At 43.3% G+C, this 24,704-nt stretch overlaps 1 protein-coding gene and 1 long non-coding RNA gene across 7 annotated transcripts in view; one reads left to right on the top strand and one right to left on the bottom strand.

Annotated features, from left to right (window-relative positions):
- RAD51B (RAD51 paralog B) overlaps positions 1 to 24,704 on the top strand; it is a 457,119-nt gene that overhangs the window by 318,579 nt on the left and 113,836 nt on the right. Inside the window, exon 11 of one of the 6 annotated variants that reach the window (XM_075030461.1) lies at positions 4,379 to 4,413. The exons of 4 other annotated variants lie outside the window; for them this stretch is intronic. In XM_075030461.1, coding sequence (XP_074886562.1) covers positions 4,379 to 4,401 — 23 coding nt within the window. In that variant the 3' untranslated portion in view covers positions 4,402 to 4,413. Of the gene's footprint in view, positions 1 to 4,378; positions 4,414 to 21,421; positions 21,527 to 24,704 lie in introns of all 6 variants that reach the window. One more of the 6 variants, XM_075030462.1, reaches the window with a different exon arrangement.
- On the bottom strand, positions 16,024 to 24,361 carry LOC142032180 (uncharacterized). Its single transcript, XR_012650771.1, has 2 exons — positions 24,235 to 24,361; positions 16,024 to 16,192 (listed from the first exon to the last, which is right to left on the bottom strand). It is a non-coding gene; the product is annotated as an uncharacterized LOC142032180 (long non-coding RNA).

Below are 24,704 nucleotides of genomic sequence, written 5' to 3' on the forward strand. Positions count from 1 at the left end.
AAAATCCAAAGGGACTCCACTTGCCATTTCTCTTCAGGGTAGTTTATCGTCTATAATTCTAACTCTGGAATACCTTTGCACAGCTACTTTTCAGTTTCACTCTTCGTTGGGTTTTGCTTTGTTTGCCCTTGCTGACCAAAAGCAGCCCGTTTTATTTGCACTGCCTTCAGTGGAAGTAAGTGGGGCAGGATCTAGTTGCCTCTCTTGTAACCAGGGAAGATCTTTTATAAATATCTGAAAAAGCACTTTAGCATTAAGGAGCAAACATGTAGGACCTCATGGCCTACGCTCAGTAGCAATTGAAAAGTGGATCAAATAGTTTCTTTCTGCACTTCCCCAGGGTTCAGCTCTGTAGCAGTTTAAACTGCTCAGTCTGCTGTGTTCCTACTCATTCAGCTCCCAGCTGTGTGTTCCCCTCTCCTTCTCTTGCACTGGCACCAGCACTTTCCTGACCTGAATAGTTGCATGAACTGGCTTAAACTGGCTGCAAAACAATCCTGGGGGATTTTTTTTTAGGCCACTCAGCTGAGACTGGTTGAAGGTGCCATTGAACTGCATCTTTAGATAATTGTTCATCAGTTCCTCTAAGCTTTCCCATTACATAAGGGAGCGGTGGCTGGTGCTGTTTGCAGGACAGTTTCTGAATTTGGTGGCCTGTGTTTCATAGTTGACTTACAAATGCAATTCTCCATGCAGCTAGGACCTTTCATAAAGATGAAGCAGTATACATTCTTAAAACCACTTTAAAGAGTGTCCTAAGTTAATTGCTGTATAGACTGTTTAACATCATGAAGTGTTCAATTTCAGTGGGATAGTACAAGTCTGCAGACTTACATTAGGCCTTTTGCTCTGAAAGATTGGGTCTACTTTGTCTCTAACAGTTACTAACAGTTCAAAGGCATTTGCCTTTCAGAAGAAGTCTGTAGCAAGAGCAGGGGTTAGAGCTCTGTTTGCTGTAGCCTATTTCTTTCCCTTCCCAGTAGAGAGCTGTTGATTGCCTTGATTGCTTCTCCGTAAGGGATCCTCACTCCTCCATGTTGACATACAGGACTGCAGAGCAGTGTACACATCCAGGATGGGACCTAGAACTTCTCATCTTTAGTCTTTCTGATAAGAGTCAGTGGTCCTCCTTGCGTTTAACGAGGGAAAGACCACAGTCAGTCCTGGAAGCTTTGTTGGTGTCAGCAGAGAAATCCCAGAGTGAGCGGTCAGAGCCTATAAACAGTTCCTGCCCTTAGCCTTCCTCTGCCTGATTCAGTGGCCACGCACTGGCAGACAGTGGACAAGCTTGTGCTGCTGCTCATCTATTGTGTGTTTTGTAGTTAGAGAGCTCCTGATCCCAGCATTCTTAGGGCTTTTTATTTTTTAGCAACACTAAACTAATTTGAAGGCAGAACAGAATGAGAAAGCTTTGATCAGGCAATCCTGGGGGGGAGGGGGGTGCGGTTTGCTGTTTTCTCCATCTATTGAGTAACCCCTGGCAAAAGGAGGGTGATAAGGAGGTAGTGGATGGCTGTGTTTGTAAGCACAGAAGCACGTATCACTACGCCTGCAATACCAGAAAGCATTAATTACAAAGGCATTGTAGACACATGAAAGCCCAGGCAGTGACCTCCAAAGGAAGTCCACAGCTTAAGACCAGTGCGGATACAGGCATGGAATTGCCCCTGTTAACCAGGGAGCAGGGAGCATCTGGGCATATCGATGTGTCCTAAGTGATCTGTTAAGGAGTTTAAGGTTCTTTTAGATGTGTTTGGTCATTCAGGCATTTAGAATTGCTGTCACCTTATCGTTGATGGTCAGGCAGAGCTAGTCACCCCATGATTGTTGCAGTTGTCTTATACCTTCCATTATAAAATCTTGTTTTCATCTAATTATAATTTACCATAGCATTTGAGCCAAAAATGCTTATGTAAGGGACTTGTGTCTGGATGGTTTTGATGGAAAGTTTCTTCAAAAAGTTTGCGCTGAGGCAAAAAGTGATTTTTTTACAAATGACTGAAAGCAACTCTTCTCTTTTTAAGAAGCTCTGTAGCCTCCATTTTTTGAGTACAGATTGCACATTATTGATGGATGAATGGGATGTTAGGAGTAAAAAAGAGGAAGGATTTTTATTTTCACGTGAAAACGCAGGTAGTGATACTCTAAGCACACTCCAGCACAAGGTCGAGTCCATTTTCTTTTGAAATTTCTTTTTCTAGCCTTTAGGAACTGTTGGGTCACTGGAAGGCAGTACTAGGGAATGGGAAGTTAAGCTGTATGCCCCTGTTCACAGTACTCCTCTGGGCATCTTGAAGGAACAAGAATGGGAAGCAGCGAGGAGTAGAACCACAGCAGTGATGGGCTGGGAAACTGTTGAAGCAGAATAGTGTGGGAGTGACAGCCACAATGAGGTTTGAGACGGGGAGTGAGATAAGAAGGAGGTCCATGTAGGGAGATATAGCTTAAAGGGACTCATCTTCAGACCTTAAATGTACGCTGAGGTTTTTGAATCTCACTATTTCACTGTTATGTAGCAATTGGCTGACAACATACTTGCTTCATTCCCCTCTTGCCTTTAGAAAGAACGGTGTGGTTCCTATTTGTGCAAGGAGTTAAAAGTATATGTCTTAGATCTAAAGCTATCCGAAACCTAAAAATACCAGTATTTTTCTGTGATGGAATGTTGGGGAGTAATGCAATTTGACATTTAAATTAATAAGTGTTTGACAACACTAAACCAAAACCTGGTATTTTGGCTGTAGGATTTTCCACCTAATACAACTGGAACTCAGTAAATTTTGCAAAAAATGCCATGTACGGCAACAAGTCCAAATCCTGATGTCTTTTCACTAATGGGCCCATTCTGCGGAAACATTGACATCTTATTTATGAATCCTCTGAAAAAAAGCAGTTCAGTAGTTCAGTCCAGAGCAAGGGGGATTTTTGCTGAACTATAAGGCAAGAATTCTATCTGAAGAACAATTTAAAATTTAAAGATCCCATTAGTAAAATTGTATCTACTTCTTTAGTACAAATGAGTTCATGCTAAGGGCATCTTTTTACTTTGGTAATAACTACATTTGTTTCTTTCCCTAAGTATCTTTAAACTTTTGGAGTACTCTTGCATGTAATTTGAGTTTGACCTATTTCTAGCAATCACAGAACTTGCTTCAATCTCCAGCTATTCTGAAATGCTCTGGTTTGGTATTGGCAGCATTTAAACCCTTCTCATCTTTCCCCTAAAACTGGAAACTATCTCTTGATTTGTGAGGGGTAAGGAGTGGCCTGAAATGATAAAATCGTCTTAGGAGACTATAAAATTTATCATGAGATGGAGATCTATTAGCATGTAAAATTTTCTTTGGCTTGATTGCATCTCAAAGTTTACCAGAACATACACAAATAGTTTCTAGTTCTAAGAAGTACGCAGACCTCAGTTTTGCATATGGCTGTCTCTCCAAACCACAAGTCACTAAAGAATGTCAGTGTGATGTTTGGCTGGTTAAAAGAGGGCAGCACTCCTAAAGCAAGCTTGTGGTTTTATCCCTGCAGTAAGAAGACTCAAACGTTAGAGAGATTATTTTCTTTCACATGTATTATAATTTATTTTTTTTCCACAGTCTGAAGTAGCAGCACCTGTGTAACCTTATTTAACTGCCTTCACACATTTTCTTTCCCTCAGCTAATATTCTGCCAATGTGACAAACTTTCCTCTCTTTGAACTGCAGAACACCGTGAAAACTGGTGTTTCTCAGCCTTGTCCAATAATGTCTTCTATGCGCTGTTCTTTGGGAGCTGTCATTTTGCTAATACTGTAAGAACATGACTACTATCAAACAAGAATATCTTACAGGGAAGTTGTTACAACTTGCTAAAAAAAAAAAAAAAAAAGAAGGTTGATGCATATAAGGATCTATTGTTTGCTCAGCCCTGAGCCTTTCCCAAGCACGGATCATTACAGATAATTTGCTGCTGCTCTTTGATTAAGAATTTTTTCTCCAGTAGACACTATGAAGAACATATATCCGTAGACTTGAATTCAGTGTTAACAAGAGGATCTTGCAGTTGTTTCCTTACCTTTATGTTGACAAAAGTGAAAAACAGTATGTTTTACAACCTTTAAACCCTTTCCCATCCTCTGAGGGCCTGGGGGATGTTCATTCAGTTTTTGGCTTCTCAGCTCATTTTGCTAATGAGAAGGCTGGGGTATTTGAAACATGCATGTAAGTTCAGCAAGGACTGCAGAGGACTGAGACTTGTCACATATTTAATTTCTGTTCACTGGGACACTACAGAAAAATAATGTTACTCACAGTTTGCACACCAACCAAGGAATCTTGTCTCCATTCCAGTTTATTTTCCACTCACAAGAATATATCCTTTTCTATCTCTACAGTGATGGTAGTTCACAGTAAATGATCTGCCATGTGGGTAAGTGGCATTCAATTCCTCACTTGCTGCTCTCTGCCATCTGGTGCAATTGCTTGCTATCTGTTACTTCTTATCCAGCCTAACAGAGCTGACTGTCCCTGGCATGGCCTAGAATTGATTTCAAAGAAATGCAGGTCTGTGAAAGGATAGGTGCAAGTTCCTAGCAAGAGGAGGCAATTCATAGCTGAATTCAGTCTTCTTTTGAGTCCAAAATACCTGCCTTCCAGTGACCAGAAAGTCTTATTTTTACAGTGAACAGCCCTTTTGTTAGAGCTCTTAGTAACATAGGGAAGGGAATTTGTTAAAATACTAATTTTCTTTCCACAATATCACTTTAAACACGAGCCAACTCTATGTTTTCCTGAGAACCAATGAGGCTTGAGATTTTTTTTTAATTAAAAACCAGCAAAGGTGGGGTTTGTGTTTCCTTTCCCGTAGAATGCATTTGAAGCACCTCTGTCTCCAGCTGGCTATGGGAGCAGAGCCAGCCCATAATGGTTTCAAGCCCAGTGTGTGCATAGGGAAAAGGGTTTTCACCTGATTGATGACTCTGAAAGTATTTGCAGCACAGACTGCTGAAGCTGGTAGCGCTGAAGTTGTTTAAAAGTGAAGAGAGAGGAGGTGGATGTGTTTTTCAAAACCTGGCAATTCTTCCCTGTCGAGTGCAGTAAATGGTGCATGAAAGGTCTCATTTCATCTGCTTGTGGGCACTCTGCTCCATGAAATCTTTTGAAGTGGTTGCCAGAGGATGTAGCTGAGATTGGTTGAACTTCCTCGAAGTTCTTTTCCCTGGCCCTACAGCCATTCTTTCAGCTGGGCTGTCAAAAGTTTTGTTATTGGGGCTATCCATTAGGGCTTTGTAGGAGTAGGCCTGAAAGTGAATTGTTCACCATGGTATTGCTTAAGAATGCAAAGCAGTGTGACATTGAAACATCTTCCACAATCTCGGTATCCTTTCCAACTTAACATAACATTTACTGCTTCCCAGGCATCATATTGCTCCAGTTTTAATCTGGATTTCTTAAGAAATTCATAGTATCTCTACCTGATCTGTTACACAATGGCCCCATTGTAATTTCCTTAGGTATGATAACAACATTATTGTCCAGAATGACTTAATCGTTGCTTTAGGGCCTTGTGATCTTGCAGTCATCTTTATAGCACCTCGCTAATGGGAATGCTTCCAGCATTACGGAGAGGGGAAAAGGAAACATGTTTGTAAAGAGTCTGCTCTCAATCGTCACCTGTGGGTAGGAGTGAGGTGTATTATGTTCAAGGTTCACAGGTTCAAGGAGCAGGAAGCAGGACAGGGTGTTAAGCAGAATGTGAAACGGCCCCCAGGATTGCACTTTGGAGGAGTCAACTTCTTTTTGAGTGGGGAGTATAAGACATCCTCAGGAGCACTTAAGAGTATGAAAAAGGTAGAAGAAATATGGAGACTAGAAAGAGCGGAAGGAGACTGAGGAAAGAACGAAGGGCAATGTAGCACAGACGTTGTTCATTGGGATCTGCATCTGTAAAAGTGGGGCTGGATATCTGAAAATGTGTTTTTCTGCAGGTTTTCAGGTTCCTGCTTCTCACCAGCTCAGAAGCTGCATGCATGGCCTGTTTCATGATAGATTAGTGTTTCCATGTGGAACCGTAAAGCGCAGACATGCTTGAAGATGGGCAGGTGGCAAGAGAAATTATCTGAGCTTTATCAGAAGCCAAAAATTCGGGGAGACAGACGTTTGGTTTCAGTCCTGGGCAGATGCTCAGGTCAAGTCTTATTTTGTCCAAACCACTTCCCCTACCCTTAGGCGTGATATTTTCAGAGTGAAAGGACAGGCAAAGCCCAGGGAGATTCCAGAGCATGGCTTGTTTTGCAGCTGGCTGGACATGGAATTCATCAGCGACAAAGCAAGACTCGCTCTTCTCCTGCAGATATAGCGAGAGCTCGGACTTGTGTACGCACACAGAAGCATGCACACGCATGCATGCGCACACACCAGAACAAACCAGTTCTCTCCTGTCTGCTGGGGAGGCTTCAGTTACAGTATCTGAAGCCAGAGATTTCATTTAAGCCATTCGGACTCTAAGCGCTGTAGCTCTGCCTGCCTCCTTCCTCTCTTAGCACCCAGCCAGAAAAATCCTCCCCCTTGCTTCCCTCCCTTTCCAGCACACACAACACAAAAAGCAAAAACCGACTCAAGCTTGCCTTTGCATCTGAGACTTATCAGCCAGAACACACACATGTGGGTCAACCATGGGAACTCGGCAAAGTGTTGGATCAACGAGAGCACTGGGGGGGGAGTGCAGGGCAGCGGGAGGAGCAGAGCTAGATTCTTTTTTTATCATTGTTATTATTATTATTGTCTGCTCTTTTAGAAAGGAAAAGGAAGAAAGATTACAGCAGCTTTTCTATTAAATGAAAAGATTAGCATGCCGTGGATGCTTTGCTGGGGCGTGATGAGATTTGCAGCAGATGAGTTGGTTGCTAGGCAATGCTAATGAAAAGCAGGCTTTCAAAACTTATGTGCTGTGTGGGCCCAAAAGTTATCTAGCCTCCCTCCTGCAGCCCCCCCGCCCCCGCCCCGTGCAACCTCCCAAATATTTATAAAATCCTCACCAGGAACAAGAAAGCCAGATGCTGGGCTGGGCTTTTGACAACTCGCTCTTCCTGAGCTGCCTGGGAGACGCACACGCACGCACACGTGCACGCATATGCACACACACACACCCCACACACACAAAAAACTTTGCTGATTTTCTTTTCCTCCTTATAAAGGCGGAGGTAATTGAAAACAAAACAACAAACTTTAGAAAAAATCAAATAAAAAAAAAAAGTAAAGGAAGAAGAGTGAGTGGTGGCTCCCAAACCAGCTCGGTCTCCAATTCCAGAGTTCAGTCAGAGTTTAGGGCTTGCGTGTGTGCGCGTGTGCATGTTGGGGGTAGGTACGTGTTTGTTTTCGATTTCTCTCCATGCGTTTTCAAGCTGGGCTCTAGCTCTTCCCCTCCTCCCGTCCTGCTGCAAGCCTCCTTTCCCTTTCAAGGCCTTCCGACACAATAAGCTTATTTTCCCATGCTCCCTGTGAAAGCCAGGGTATGTGCGTGAAAGCTGCAGCCTCGGAGGACCCTTTTAAATACAGACATTGAATGTTGCTGAAGTTACAGACAGAGTTTCTGCTATTTTTACAAATGACCCATGTCTTGCTCCCCTTCTCAGAAGTATCAGCATTCTTAGATATCTTACCATCTGTCTCTCTCATTTGTTTTTTTTAGTGAATTTAATGTTAGTATGACAGCCATGAAGACTGATGTTTGCTGCTTGCTCCATATTCTCCTTATTATTGCTCTGGCTAGCGTGCCTCAATCCTAAAGCAAAGTCCTTTCACATCAGCAAAAAAGGATATTTCCATGGTCAGTTCTTGGCTAAAACTGCCAAAGAGGCAGCATTTAACAAGGTCTAATTCAAAATAACCCAATTGAGTCATATAGCCCTGTCATGAAAAAGCAACACTTTGAAGTTACTGGGCTACCTTGGGCCTCTAGATTGGGCAGGGGAACCTATAGAAGCAGTGCTTCACTGCACTGCCCATTTTGTGTTTCACCCATACCCTGCCCCAGTATATCACGTTGGACATGAAGGGCTGTAGTCTTACTTTAATGCTAGTGTGTATTTTTTATGAATGCTTTTAGGGAGGTAAGAGGTTAGCATGAATTGGAAACAGAATTTAAAATTACTCTGAAGACTGAATATGAGTCTCAGATGGTGGTCCCATAAAGGTAGTCCAAGTTTGACCATTAACGATCTTGGTTGAGGTCTGCAGAAGCCGGTGGCACTTGGCTTAATGAAAACAAGAGCCTGTGGGGGTTTTGTGGGATTGTTTTGTTTTGTTTTGTTTTAAAACACGCTGGAGCAGCTCTGTTTTTCCTGGACTCTTTCTCACTGATGCCAGTATGAATTGCTAATCAATAAGAAATTCCTCAGGCAGCCAGATCTTGTGGGGCTGCTGCAGTGACCTCTTCACACCATATTTCAGATGGCAAAGGCCTATATGTTCTTTTTTTCCTTTTCTCCTTTTTTCTACCATCAGCACTGTTTTAGTCAGTATTACATGGATAGATGAGATACTAAACCAAGTTCCTGATCGTGTGTGGTCATTAAAAATCTCAAAGCATTCCCTCCAGAAGTTAATCTTTCAATTATCAGTTAGGGGAATTCAATTTTGCTTCCATAAATTCTTCTGCTGTTTCAATTAAATAGGGATGGCCAATTTCTCAATGCTTGGGAATACAGCCAGCTGCTGTGCACAGACTGTGGGATGACTATTCAGGTAACGCTCCATTATTTGAAGTAAGAATTTTGGTCCTGCAGGATACATTACAGGACGTGTTAGGGAGTGTGGTAAGGGCAAAGCAACCACGTGCCCTCACCACATGCCCTCCCTCCTGTCCTTTGTCAGGCCTAGCAAAATGCCTGGAGGGCTCCACGTTTTTGAAGCCTGGCTCCAGGCATTCCAAGGCTGCACAAACATGCCTGCGAGGTATTGTTGACCATTATAAAGGGAAACTTATTTTTCACCTTTTTCCTAAGCTGTTGTGTAATAGCGTCACCGGTGGCCAACTAGAATAAAAAGTGATGTACAAATGCAAAATAGGGGCATCTCTGGAAATGAACATTATCTGATGTTCCATACTCTGTAATCAAAACCCAACACGTGCCTTTCCCACACGGTTTTGCTCCCATTCAGAGTGGTGTCCTGAAAGCCTTGCATGCGCATGCCCACTGGGGTCACTCCTTGTACTGCATGTCTTTGCAAGCAACCAGTCAAAGTGCTACAAAAATACTTTGATTTGTGATGTTAACAGAATTAGGTGATGAATGTAAAACATGGCCAGTTTTCGTTCACATGCGACTGCATTTTTCACTTTTCCACTAGCAACTACTGAATTTTGACCAGTCAGGTCTTACTAACGTGCTGGTCAATAGGAAACCCATTTGATGGTCACCTCTGTGACCTCTGTGCATGCTATACCTTGTATTCATATATGCACATGCAAATATATGAATATATATATGCATATATTCTAAAAGGAAGTGCTAACCCCTCCAGGAAACAGGAGCCAGACCATGTGATTTATCTACATTTACTTGTGGGAGATAAAGTTGGGATAGATCTGGTAAAACATACTATCCTGTAGGCTTCAGGTTGTTTGATTTGTTTAAAAAGTAGCTGACACCTTTCAAGTGTGCAACTGAAAGCATGCCTGATAGCAAACTTACCTTCATATAAGGCTTGCCTGTGTGCCCGCTGGAGTCAGTGGACTTTCTGCGGAGTAAGATAGGGTGCATAACAGATTTGGGGGTAAGTACTAGTGCATCTATGCAAGCAGAGCAGTATTTGCCAATCAAGAGATAGCAAAACGTTTAATTTTTCCCTACAAGAAATGCTGTGTAACTGAAATTTGCTTTGCTGGATTTCTGGTTCCACGACTGCCACTACCATCCCTACTGATTGTTTGGAGAAGGTCCTCTGCAGATTCACACACACTCAATTGATCATGAATGAAGCTAAGAGCAGTTATTAATCTTACTGCCTGGTTGCACTCTAAACCCCCTTCTAATCCTGCCTCTGTTCTCTTAGACAATGAATGCAGTGAGATGAAGGCAGGATCAATGCCAGCATGGAGCTGCCCTTTTTAGTAGTTGTCGTGGCAGGGTTTTATACATCAGCAACAGTGAGTGGTTCTCAGTGTACTGGAGGGAGAAGGGAGTGAAGATGAATTGAAAGGGTCAGACGTCGTGCTCCTGAAGGGATGGCGGAGTCCCATCCTGACTCTTGGTCTCTGGTGAATTTTTGGGTTCCTTGTTTTTAATGACTGACCTAACGAGACATTACAGCCCTCCTGCCCTTTGGAGATCCATGAAGAGCTCAACACAAGCTAAGAAAGGGTGCATTGTGTCTTTGATCCACTGGGCAGTATTTCACAGGCTGGCAGATTTAATAAAATCTCAGAGGAACCTCAGCTCATTTTTTAAGAGGCTTAACATTGAGTTAAAAGTTCCCTTTACTCCTGCATTGTTGGAGACCATTCCCTTCTTGTGTGCTGCCAGAGGACCTGCAGGGAATTGGGGCTTCATGAGCCCAGATTGGTTGTAGGCAGCTGGTTGAGACTGGTTAGAAATCTGCAGGAGGAATAGCGGGATGCAAGAAGCTTCCTAAGCCTTTTTGTGTTTCTCAGTCTTTGAAGCCATCCGGTGCCTCACATGCAGTGTGAAAACTTTGCTCCACACCTGAAAGGAAAGCCAAGCTACTGATAAGGCCGTTTGGTCAGTCATTTTGAGCTGCGTGATACGAAAAAGCTATGTCTTGTACCACTACTCCTAGTAATGTTATTTGTACCACTGTCAACATTAAGTGAGGATAACTGACTCCACAGCTAGAAACATGGACAAGTTCACTATCAAGAAGTCATCCCCTGATACGGTGTTTATAGAGATAGCCAGAAAGCAAGTATGAAGGTGGAGAAGATCTTACAAACATTGATAAATGGATCCTTGGAGCTTCAGATAGTGCCATAGTTTCTTGTTTAAAGCTGCTAATCTAATGAAAAAAGCAAAAGTTGGGGAAGAAGAGCAGAGAGCCATGCAGGCTGGAAGAGATCCACTCAAGCAGCAAGCTTTCTTTGATGTTCAATGCTTAGGACTGGGAGCATTTGGGCCACAAAGCAAATCACTTTGTGCCATTTTGGAGTGCAGACCTAGAGCAGGTCAAAATCTGAAAACTGATGAATACTGAAAACTGCAGAGTTTGTTTTTGAACATCTGATCACTTTAACCACTACTCCGCTCACTTCTGTTATTGTTATGGAGGTGCTGGTTGTGGACTGCATGGATAATTTCACAGCAAGAGTTCCAATCTAAGCCATATGTTGACCCTTCAGTCTAACTTCATATAGAACAACTATTGCTAGGAAAATGTTAGTGATTAGTTTAAGGGAGAGAAAGGATTTTGCTTAGATTTTCAAAAGTGCGGGGTAAATACTTTTGAAGTCCCAAGCACTCAAATATTACCCTTTTTTTGAGAAATGAAATACAGGTCTTATGGTATTTCAGTCACCACTAACTCTAAAATAGAATCCTGTACAAACTCAGAAATTCACTGCTAGGTTGCTGCTTACTCCCATGGATAATGCAGGCTGCTGGAGTTTTGGATTTGAAACAAAAATGGAATCTCCACCCAAGGACTAGTAGTTAAAATTTTTATTGTCATTGATTGAAGTTTGGCTTTCTCTGTGGATAAAGGTTTACATACTTTGAGAAGCTTTAACATGAGCAATTAGCCAAAATTGGCACCTGAAATGATTGGAAATGGGGATGGGAACACTCCAAACCCTGCTTTATAAGAACTTTTGCCAATTTATACTTCTCTTGTAATATAGCAGCTGAGGCCCTCCTTTCATTGATCCTTGTAAGATCCAGCAGAACCGTGCTCCATTCCTGCTGGCAGATGCAGATCCTGCAGAGATGAACAAAATACAACCTCCACGGATAAGATAACTCCTTTCTTGAGAGAAGACAGCAGAGGGGAAAAAATGCTTTCAGGAAGAAGAAATTGCTGTTTGGAACTGGTATGTCGGGGGGCACTGTTGAATATCAAGAGAAAACAAAGAAAACTAAATGAACTATCACAAAGGAAGAGGCAGTCATGTAAAAGGCAAAGATGATCTGTGAGATTTTGCAATAGCCTCCCAAGGGGAGCAAGGCCTTTTGCTTGAGACATTTAAAATTAGACTGGACAGAGCAATGGAAATTCAGCGTACGGGCCCCCTTGGGACAGAATGGATAAGCCACTGGGTCTCCCTTTGCATGTTCCCTTACTCTTTTGTAACTCTTCCTGAATACCTCCATTCCAAATAATCATTTGTCTTCCCTGGACGCCCATCCTGGCTCTCTGTTCCTCCCCTTTTCCCCTTTAAGAAAGGAGCCGTGTTTGATTCATGGTGTCAGTTATCTTCCAAGCTCTGCACCGATCCCAGGGGTAGGAGCTTATGGGGCTGATGAGGGTAGGAGTGATCAACTGCAGGCTTTCCTGTTGCTGAGCTTGCTGCAGGCCTGACCGTTTTTAAGACTTCAACAGATGTTTCTGCTTAGAAACTATTGGCATCTTTATGGACTGTTTTTTCCATTCTTCCCTCCCGGCCTGTGTCCCAGCAGCAATGAATTATGTAAGACTACATTCTAGCCTTTTCTTTATTAATATTTCTGTAGACGCATCTCTGAGAAGTACATCTACAGTTCTCTCTCATAGTTTTAGGTGCGTCAGCTTTCTCTTTGACCAAAACACCCACCTATCCTTAAAAAGACTTACATGCCTTTTCATCCTCTTGCAGATACAGATGCCAAAAATACAAACACTAGAATCCCAGCTCCTGGCTTCAGATTCAAGACGTCTCCCACTGTTCATACTGTGGTCTTAATCGATATGCCTTGTGCTTAAAGGTTAACCCCTTTCTACGGAGCTGCCTTTATGTTTCTCTTACTGCTGGTGCTTAACGAACAGTAATTAATAATAAGTAATGGAAGGAGATTTAGAAGCTGCTGCTAAAGCTCAAAACAGCTCCAACAAGCATCATCCCCACCTGGCTTAGTGGTTTAGCTGACAGTTATCAGAAATGAACAAGTTTCAGACAGTCTTGAGTGGAATAAATGCACTGGGCTGTATTATTTGCACTGTTGATAAGCACTTGTAATCCCACAAAATACACGATGTAATGTGTGCAGGGTACCTGATGCAGTCTGGATAGACTTAAACCTTTTACATTGTACAGCAAAACTTCAAAGCACAAAACTGGCTAGATTAAGTTTCTTAAAAAGATGATGTAAGTAATATGTGCAAGACCACATGCAGATTACTTTAACTCAGGAGACAGAGAAACTTTCTGCATTGGAAAATTTGGCATGGCACCACCATACTACTACTTGATTTCAGACGTACCGTAGTAGCAGAAATAAGCTCTTTCCTTCGTTGGGAACACACTACTAGAAGGAGACAGAGTAGTCTTAGCCAGTGTGCCACAGCCAAATGTGGGATTATCATGCAGGCCTATGTCTAGTTATTACAGCAAAGGGTTGCTGTAAATCCTCTTGATGCACTTAGCAACTGAATTCTCACTGGAAGAAAAGCACATCTTTGCCAATATAATGCTCTTATTGTTCACCACCTCAAACTCTTTTTGTGACTCTGCTGCTCTGACAAGGCACGATGTCATTGCAAGTGGTCCTCTTGGCATTTTATCCTTTCATGAATTTAGTGCTGATATAAAACTGCTGAGTAGATGACTTCCTTTTATTGGCAGTACATGTATAGTTCTCCAGTAACAGCCAAGAAAGTTCATGTTGTCCTACACAGGTGTCTCTGCACTGGTTTTGCAGGACTGTGAGGGCTAGAGAAAGACACAGTCCTTTCTTGGTACCTTGTCTGAGACTGTCCAGCAAGGGAGGCAGTGATACTGGTGGGTGTGATCTGGCTTTGGCTCACTGAGGAGACAAGCTGAACCGGTCATCCAGCCACTGGAGTCCCCCTCCAAAGAGAGTAGAGTGTGGTATTGTTAGTGCAGGCACTGGATGTGGCTCAGCTAGCCTGGGTGGCCTGGGCTCAAAAGAGGGTTCAGCCCTCACTGAAGTCCCCTGCATTTTCCCTCCTGGAAGTAGAGTGGTGAATCTCGCCTGGTGAGAGCTAAAACATGTATACAGTAGGAGAATATGAGTTAAACTTTAATTGTCCCAGCCTTTTTCTGTCTTTCAGTAGAAAACCATACTGTAAGGATTGCCAGATCAGCCAGTCCAGCATCTTTTGTCAGTAATTGCTTTTGTGAGAGAGTTGCATACAGTAGGCACTATGTTAGACAGGGATTTTTTAAGGCTTTTTAGTATTTATTTACTGGAAGATAAGACATTGCTGATGTGAGCAGGTATTTCCCCTGTTTTGAACAGGGAGTGCCATTGCATTTGTCAACATTTTGTCAGCTGATGTAAAGAAGAGACAAGCTCTGTGCCCTAATGTCTTCAGAGAGCTTGACATTGCACAAACATCTTTGATATACATCCTCACTGCTGCCTGGTTTTACCGTTACTGTTATTTTTAAGACCTAGTTCTCTACTGGTGAAGAGAGTCACATAGCAAACTGGAGAGACAAGATCTGAACTCAAGAATTCCTGTGCTTGCTCCTTTAGACTGTGCTGTTTTTCTTAGGAGAGTTTAATTCACTTCAGGATCCAGGAGAGCTACGAGCCAAGCTATGAGCCATTATCCACTAACAAAAATCTGCAATAATAGCAAATGGAGCATGTAAGCTGCCTTGCCAAGGAACTTGATGCTTTCTTTTCTCAGAGGTCTCTGTGCTGAAGGTCTCCCCAGATCTCTCCCTGTTAAATATGAAATCTCCTAGCTCCCCAGGGTCCATGACTGACCCCCTGGCTAATGGCTTTTTGCCAGTGCTGTTTTGTATGGTTATATTGTTGGCTGACACTGCATTTTTACAGTTCAGTTTTGTTTCTCATAGTCTTAGAAGTGGCCATTTTCATTGTCAATAAATACATCTCTTTGCCCAGTACACAGTATTCTCCTGGCAGCTTGGTGCTCACAGACTATAGGGAGCTGTAAACAACACTGTTTATACTTTCTGCTGATACCAGAACATTAGCATATAAATAGGGGAGAGATTTAAACAGGCTAAAACAACCCCAGCCTGGCCTATTGGGAAGGGCGGACAAGCTGCTTTTCACTCTCCTTGCCAAGGATGTCAACTTTTCTGTGGGACTATTGCAAGAATGAAGGGCTTAAAGAGATGGGAAGCCTTTATCTAACAAAAGAAAGGTCGATGAGCCTTAGAAATGCAGAAATGGACTGAATAACAGTCTGCCTGTTGGGATTTCCTTGTGAGCCCTGTTGGTGTTAGTGTGGCGATGTGGAGGGAGGGAAATTACTTACTTAAAAATCGCCATTGAGCTGTTGGATAAGAGCTTCCTTTAAAGGGGGACTTACAGTAAAGTGTTAAAAATATGATAATTGCACCTGGAATGAGCATATCACTTTAGGAAAAGTTATTTCATTTCCCTAAAGAAAGATATCATGTGATCTTTAGCATTTTTTTAGCTGCACAGTATTTCAGAAACATGGTGCAGCCAAATACTAAATCAAATAACCTCCCCTATCTTATCTATCTATTGAATTACTAAAATTCCTCTCACCTTTGGCACCAGTGAGAGATAGGCATGAATGCTGCAGCTACCATAAAATGGATTGAGTCCTTTTTTCATGCAGTTGAAGTTTGATTTTATTTTTTGTAATAGAATATGTAAAGCAAGGTTAACAGAAGCATAGAGGCAAGGGAGAAAAGAGGTTCTCAGTTAACAGTCCTTTGGAAACCAGAGACCAAGACAAGGAGAAAGAAAAGCCAGAGATGATGTTTCCAGGTGAGAAAGAGGTACTGTGAGATTTTAAATAAAGCTGTCACATGAAGAGTGGGAGTGAAACAGTGAAACAGAACTTATCTGTGCTTAGGATTTGTTGTGGGCTTTGGTTATGTGCCTCAGCAGCACATAGACCTTTGGAGATACTTCCATTTCAGGGCTGGAGAGCTCTGGCTGGAGCGGCCACTTGCCACATTCTCCTTCCCTCTGCTGGGAGGAGGAATGTTTGCGATGTCGGTTTTCCTCTTCAGAAGCAATGAAATTTTGTGCCAGAAGAAGAAATTCCCACAAATGTTTTGTACTGTCACCTTTCTCCTGTCTCTGGAAAAAAATGGTTTCAAAGTTACATTCCCAAAACTGGAAGAAACACTATGATTTGCACAGTATTTACTACACAAAGGTTGCTGCCGGAGTGTCTTGCACAGCCACTGGTAAGTGTGGCAGTGAGAGGGGCACATGAAAAAGAGGAGGAGATGGAAACTGAACCAGCTTTTACTCTATGCCTCTTCCTAGAGCTCTTCATTTGCCACATCTGCATTTGGTCCTCCCAATGCCTTCACTCATGAGCCAAAACAAAGCTCAAATCCTGGAATAACTGGCAGTGATGGTAAAACACAAGTCAAAAGGCATTTTCCAAAACAAACTGCAGTGCGCATGCAAGCTTGTGCCTCTGCGGTCAGGAGCTAGTGCAAGCAGGAGGCAAACCTGTTCTTTGCTTGGGGTGCAGGTTGCCAGCAGATAAGTCACTGCCTTTGTGGGGGTAGGAATGTCCGATTGCACACTGCTGGGGTGGGTCCGTGATAAAAGGAGACATTTCTGCACTGGGGGGGAGTGGATGTCCCAGAAGGGGAGAGGCATTAGGGGTAGAGGGCTGCAGAAGACTGTATTTCAGAAAAGGCCGTGATCACAGAGCCACCGTGTTCTCCCACAGGATTAGTTGCCCTTAGATTAACCTCATTAGCAGTAATTATAAAGTCTGACACATTTTCCTATCATTATCTCCCCTGTATCATGCCGTAGAACATCTTCCTCGTGCTTCTGTCTTTTTATCTCTCTGGTAGATTAGAGACCAGAGTTTTTTCACTGTGTTCTCTCTCAAGCTTTTTTCCTCCAATGTAAACTGGCACAGGATACATTGCAGTGATCAAAGTTTAGTATCTCGCTTCTGTTGGGCAAATGTGAGATGAAAATGACAGCTAGTTATTGTTCAGAGAGTAACCTTAATACCACTGAGGATAAAACTGTGCTTTGTCTTTGGGTTGGGATTCCAGTCCCATGGGCTTTTCCCAGTCTTTAGTGAGCATGTGCCTGGCAAAATGCTCTCCATCTTGCAGAATTCCAGGGCCTCTGTTGGGAAGGAGGTGGCTAGAGCACCACTTTCCTGGTGGCTTGAAGGAAAGGTTAATAAAGTATGAAGGTGGCCTGTGTTCAAGGCAGGATGGTCAACCAAAGACTGAGCAGGAGAGAGGAGCTAGGAAGTGCATATGCAGCTCTCAAAGTTAGTTTATTTAAAGGATGTGTGTGCCCAAAAGACAGAGCAAGGATTCTGTTCAAACCTGGCAAATGTGGAAACTAAGCTGAGATGCTCTTTGCTAGTGTGGGTCTCTAGCACTGGAACACGAGTGAAAACGAACCAGGGATTGCGGTAGTGGATCTAAGAGAGCTGCTTGGCCATACAGTCCTTATGCTGGATTTAAACATCCTCTGTATCACAGTGGACATTCTTTCTTCTTGTGCCCAAAGATCAAGCAGAATTAAACCAGAGCAACACTTTAGGCATTAAAAGCCCAGGATGGAGAGATGATCTCTGGAATTGAGCTATATTAAATGTTCCTTCCTGCTCCATACACTCGGTTTATGTATATGCAACAAGATTAACTGGAAGTTCGCCCTTCCTCAGTTTAGTTGCCACTTGTAACCTAGGCAGGTCCCATTTGGTCTCCCTCAAAAAAAAAAATGTTGATAGGCCCTGTTGTATATACTCCTCTCACCAGAGGGCAATGAAATCAAGTCTCTTAGTATAGGACTGTCCGCTATCACATAAGCAATGCTGCCTGTGTGCCAAAACCCAAAGAACACCACCTGAGTCGGCAACAGTATTTGAGTAGAAAGGTGGCACTGGGTCAGGGTGACTCCAGCACAACAGGTGGCATACAGATAAGCAGGCTGCCCCAATTGTCCACAAAACAGCATGGGATACCAGCGGGAGGATTTGGCAACAGTCACTGCAGGAGGAACTGGCATTTGCACCTACTTTGCGGGAGATAAACTTATCTGCATCTCAGTAAATCTGCTTCCAAAGTGGCTTTCATAGCCTGCATTAATAAGCCAGATGCATTGCAAAAACAACGGGGTTTGGAGGCAAGACACTTCAATTCAAAGCAATGGAAGTCAACCTGCAGCATAGCTCAAGTGCAGAAAAGCTGTGATGGACAGAAGGCCTGCAGGAAGTGAAACGGGAGGAGAGCTGAGCATGAGAGCATGAGCTGCTGCCAGTCCTTGGAGGATTTTAAAGAGGGCTGATTTGAATGGATTGAATCAAAAGTGAATGGAAGAGGCTAACCCATGCAAAGAACTGCATTTGTAATGTCTTCATTTTTCCGTTACCTTTCCTTATTCTCTCTAGAGTACTGCTATTGCATCTCTCAGCACTAAGCAGCTCAGCCAAGGACTGTCATTTGGTATTCCAGTCTGACCCAGTATTTTGCAGGGTGCCAAACAGCCACAGTGTAGATGCCTCAACCCTCCCCCCAACCCCAACACACAGAGAAGCATCTATGCAAAGCCTTACAAAGCCTTTCAAATGCCCTGCAAGCGGGACAATGATAGGAGGAAATGAGATCTCTTCTCAGATTTCAAGAGTCCATTTAAAAATTATGCTGTGTGGGTGAACTGGGGTTCTCACCAGCAGGCTTGGGGAAATGAAACTTTTGCTTTTGGGTACTAGTTTGACTTTGATCCAGGAGGCCCATCACAGCTACTATTTAACATTTGACTTGGACTGTTGGAGGAGAGTGTGTTTGGAGGGACAGTGACTTTCTGTGAAGCCCTGCGGCGAGGTTGCAGCTAAATCCCAGCCTGTTCGAACAGTCGATCCCATTTCTCATCAAAGAAGGCCGAGAGCAGGATAGGCTACGAAGGATCGTCTCCCACTCCTTCCTGGAGCAACTGAGTGGCATGCCACCTCACTGCTCTTGCTCATACCTGTGCTGTGGTAAAGGATTTCAGAGTCCGGAGCTATCAGTCCACCACCATGCATGAACACAAAACGTGTATTTGCTATAAGAGCGCTGGCCTGGGAAGATGGCGGCTTGGCCAGGCTGAGCTTGGGTGCACCCACTGTGCCATCCCTCCCTCACCACTTGATAAATACTCCGCTCCTTCCCCCACCCTCCTGCCCATTTTCCACAGCAGAGAGCAGACACAAGGGGACCCTTTCATCTTGGCACATCCCCTTGCTGATTAATGTGATGCAGTGTTCCCACAACAACACTATGCCGGCCATGTAATTAGGCGGGAGATAATGAATGCTTCAGAGACTATTCAGGCAGCAGTGCCCGCCTCCCCGCCGAACAAGCTCCTTTCTCAGCAGTGAAGCCAAGTGGAAGGAGAGGCAGCAGAAATGCCATTGGTGCCGCACTTAATTGTGCAGGAATCAGGGGCTCTCGCAGTAGAAAAGAGAGTAAGGGCCGGTGTGGGAGAGATGGGCAAGTGGGTCTACTCTGGTATCTCGGGGCCAAACTTTTTATTGTGTCTTTTCATGTGTTTGACCTTGTGGCAGGAGAAACCTTAAATGTGCACATCTCTGGCTTTGTATGTGTGCGCCGTTTTTGTTTCAAATCATTAGGGAAAGCCATCATTTAATAAGCATAAGAGTCTGTCTTCTCAGTAACCCAGAGGCAAAGATGCTGGTGCTACTTAGTGGCCTTTGAAATGTGGGAAACACACTGGGGACACAATAGGCTTATTCTCTTTTAGGGGGCTTTACAGTTAAGCTGCTATTGTCTGACTAACATTAGCAAGAAAGATACTCCCCTTTCTCCCTGACCCCTATGTAGACTCTGAGAAAACAACCAATTGGTTTAAAATGCACTATCCAAATGCCTTCAGATCACCAGAGAATAAAGCCAGCAAGGAACTGAAAGTCTTGTCTGATCAGCTGGAAGCCAATGAATCTACTGTCAAAGGTCTTAGCAGAAATTCAGTCCTCTGCTCAAATTGCTTTCTGGAGTTTTTTGTCATTTGTTTGTTGATGCAAAATCTTTTTAAACTTCATACCTGAGCAGACCACATACTAAATGTAGGCACTGCAACCTGTTGTAAGCAACTGGTAAAACTCATCATAAACTGACTTCAGGAGTTATAAAAATAAAAAGGTAACTGAAGTTTAGCGTTAGGCGCACATAGGCAGAAAACAGCTCCTGGTGATAGTGATGAAGCAGGGAAGCTCAGTTTGTATGTGAATTAGGTTAGTTTCTGAGCAAAAGGTCACCGGAGGATGGAGTATATCAGAAAGAGCAATTTACAAGTTATAAAATAGAACAATTCATATGCACGCTTATATTTAAGCCTGCTTCACTCCAACAAGCTCTAAAGCCATAATGTGCCCTTTTGTAAATAAGTACGTTCCCAGGCAGAGCCACTGATCACCCTACTGAATTAAGTGACAGACTCTTTTGTGCATCCCTTCTTGAATGGCAAATGGATGCAAGTTATATTATTCTATTGCTTAAACCCATTTTCTAATCAATTTAGTATATAATGTACACTGCGTATCACTGCTGCACATTTTGACTTTGCATCAGACGATACACAGAAAATTTGTAAGCTTTCCTAGTATCTACAGTGTCAAGAAAACAAGTTTCCCTGAGAAGCTTTTCATGTTGCAAAGTAATAGTAGAGTTGTGACCAGAAAAAAAAAAAATTCTGGCAGGGAGAAGAGCTTTTACAAAAGAAAATCAGTTCCACTGACATCTTCACAGAGCTACCCAGTGGTATGCATAGTCATGTGCCTCTGTGTCATACAAACACTGCATTCGTTTGTGCCATACCATTGCATCCCAAAGCAGATGCACGTAGTCTCACTGTAACCCTCAGATCATGTGTCATCTCTTTCCCCTCCCTCTGTCACATGCACAAACACGGCCTACAGGCTTTATGTGTGAAACTGAGAAGGGAAATAGGTGACACGTGATGTGAGGGTTATGCTGCTTCTAAAATTGTTGGTCAGCATTTTATTGGTGTCAGGGACTCAAAGGTTAAGAGGCAAAAGAAGTGATATTAGAACTAAGGAGCGCGGTTGTTACTGCCCAAAACTGAGAAAGAACTCTGTCATTCAAATGTTTTCCTTCTGACTACACTGTTTGCTGGCAAGGCATGCTCTAGCACGAACTTGGGTTAGTACTTCTCTCAGTAGCATGATGTCCTCCAGAGGAACGTAAAGTCAGTGTCAGCATTGAGTCTGATTTGTAAACTGTATCTATATTGATGAGTGCCATTCCTATAAATCAGCCAGGCTGAGATAAAGGTATATGATTCTCTTACTGACAGCTTGAGGCAGCATCCTGTAGCAGCAAACATGTTCAACAGGTTTCGAGAGGAAAGAGCACAAGCACAACTCCTGCAGGATCTATGAGACCAGCTTGCTCTCATAAAGTAAGATATCTCCTTGTGATCTGTTTTTCCCCTCTGCCTAATCTGATAGCAAAGCAAATTGCATCAAACTCCAGCACGCACTGCACATCTGGGAGTGGATTTTCCAGTACAAAAGCCATTCAGTCCCCAAGGGTTCAGTGACATGACCTTTCTCAGGGCAACCCGCAAAGAGATTGGCACTTCTAGAATTATGTGATGTTGACAACATCTGGAGTTCAGTTGTCTCTGGTAAAAAAAAAAGATGTTTTGCTTCTGCTGGTCACAAATTTCTCCCCAGGTTCACCATTCTAATTTCTGTTTAAAGCTGGATTCAGCCAAGAAATGAACATAAATTTGCTTGGAAACTGTCCCAAAGAATCTGCCATCTGAACTTCAGAACATTTTGCTGCTTTACTTGCTCTTGACAGGCTCTGAAACCCATCCAGATCTCTAGCTGGGATGGAATTTCTTTTGCATCTTTTCTACTGGCCCAAGTGATGTGAGGACCATCCCAGTGAAACCCTGATACTGTAGTAGCAAGGAACCAGGTAAGGGACGAGGCTGTTTATGTGTCCCTTGCTGCTACTATAACAAGGAAGGAGTAATGCAGCCACCTACACTCCCAAATTATGCTAAACCTGGGCCATATTTTGGACTCTTGTGGCTGTTACAGAATAAACCAAAGGAAAAGTTAGGTAAGAGTAGTGATGCTAAGTAGCACCAAGATCACAGAGCCTTTGCTAACTAGTTGACTTGTTTCTTCATAACTTATGCTGCAGCTTGTGTAGACCAATAGGCTCCTGCAGACAGACAGAATACAGAGTGTTAAGTCAATAGGGTAACAGTTCATATTCACTTTTCATTTGCTGTGCAAGCCCTTTACTCTTAGCTGTTCTGGCAGAGCAAAAAGGGCCTACCAGCAGTTTCTGGACTCTTTCGGGGCTGAGGAGTCCCAAGACTGGCACAAGAAATTGAACCAGGAGAAGAGGGCACAGCCAAAGTACTTCTGTTCTCCAGCAACCCTCAGCAGCTAGGACAGTCTTTCGGCACAGCTCAGAGCAGGTGTGGGAACATGTGCCATTTGTGCCAGGCACGCAATCCCGGAGTGCATGGCTGTAGGATGACAAGTTTGCTGGGAAGTGGGAGAGAGAAGGGGGAGCAGAAGGAGGCCTGGCACGGAGCTGAGCTTAGTCCTGACTCTGCACACCAGCTCTGGCATCGGTGTAGTCCTGGCTCTGTGCTCTCTGCCCTCCCATGCCCAGTGCAATACTAGCCACATGTGAAACTCCTGCTGACTCACACCCATGGCCTGGAACAGTCTTGGCTTCGCCTGTGTTCAGTTCTCTGTGCAGCACAGCGTGGTAACGTTCTTGTACAAAATCCTCTCTGCTAAGTGTTGATGTCTATCGCTGTCCTAGCTTTGTATGCATGCCCATTCCCCAGCTGAAAAATGTATTTCTGGCCCACCTACTACTGACTTCTTCCCAGGATAAAAATTCCCAGCATAAAACTTCCCCACTTTAAAAATGAGTTGGAGTACCCTGGACCAGGAAGAGGTCTATGGGAAAACAACACAATGGCTTTAGATAAGCAACCAAGTAACCAGCTGTAGGGGGGGTACAAAAGGGGGGTGAAAGCAAGCATATAGCCTGCTTCTGTGTTTGCCAGCCACAACAGGCAGCTGTTTTGCCAGTGCTGAGAACTCAGAAATAAGGGAACACTAAAGAGTTAAAAAGGTTTTCAGGGAAGGCGGGCTGGTGAGAGAAGGGGGGAAAGAGGAGGAGCAATCCTCTTGTGCACAGACTTTCCAGAGCCTCCAGAGATCAGTAAGCCCCAGGGAACCACAGGCCTATGCATAGGATGCTTATTTTTTTTAGATCTGTTTTGATTTAGATGTTTGGGATCTAAATAGATAATGATTTACCCTAAAATTGATGTATGGTGACAGGATATAACTTGTCATAGCAAACAAAACTGCAAGGAATGACCGAAATTCAACCCTCAGACTCAGCCTAAATTTCAGCCTGATAGCAAGGGAATCTTACAGTCATATTTGGAGACAAGCAGTTGTTTGCTCTGAGTCATTAAAATATTTGAGATCTGAGAAGGTACCAAAATAGCTCAGACATGCACCTATACGTGTCACACTTACCCACATCTTACTGGTTCCTGGTAGCTGGCCTTTCTCCGGTTTAATTTCATCTCATTACCCCAAGATACGCCCCCTGTGCATTTGTTTTGTTAATGAAATGCTGGCTCTATTGGAATATCAACTCTGTAGGGGTTGCCAGGACGTATAAAAAAGAACAGCCATAAACTATGTTCATTATTATTGCAGTGTAATGCCAGGTCTGGTACTGCTTCCAGAAAGCAGGAGAGGGAGAACAGAACTTAACATGTCCCTGACCTGTCCAGAGGGACAAAACAGAGAGCTTTTATTTTATTTGTTTCTACAGTGACTCAGTCTGTAGTAACTGGGTTAAAGTCCACTTAGAAACGAATACAACAAAAGGCCTCCTGTTAGTGCTGGACATTTTCCCTCTTCAGATATCACTAGAAGGATTAAAAAAAAAAAAAAAAGAAAGAAAGAAAAAAAGAAAAAAAGCCCTCCAGCAGAATGCAGGAAACCACAAGCTTATGGGAATGTAGCAGTACTTTGGAAAGGAAAACACTGCCTCAGACTTTCATCTGCAGGGCTTGCTTCCCCCGCCCCCCCATTTTTTCCTTACCTTCTTTTCATCTCCTTACAGCTAGAAGCATTTGCCAGGTCAACACAGAGCCTGGAGAAAAGGCTGGTGAGGAGAGCAGTTAGGTTGCAGGAGGTCGTTGCCAGATCCCAGACAGAGAAAAAAAATTGGCTTGTGCAGATCACTGTAGTCTGCAAGGGGGCTCCAGCACAGAGGGAGCGAGCTTTGGTGCAGCCGGAGCTTGCAACTTCAAGTCCCATAGTTGCTTGCCAGACTGAGGGTCTTACTGGGGTCAGAACGTTGGACCCTTCAGTCCATACTACAGGGGGGGAAAAAAGGCATTTTCATAATTTTTATTTGGTATGTCTGGTCTTTTTTTTTTAATGTAACTTAATGACATCTAAGTAACAAATTACATAATGTTGTCTAAGATATAAAAAGTATCCAAAATGCTTTCTTCCTTTCCTTCTAAGTATTGTCATGGCATACCTGTGTTTTCATTACAAAGCAAA

Source organism: Buteo buteo, chromosome 6 (genome assembly GCF_964188355.1).
Source record: "Buteo buteo chromosome 6, bButBut1.hap1.1, whole genome shotgun sequence".
NCBI classification, from domain to species: Eukaryota; Metazoa; Chordata; class Aves; order Accipitriformes; family Accipitridae; genus Buteo; species Buteo buteo.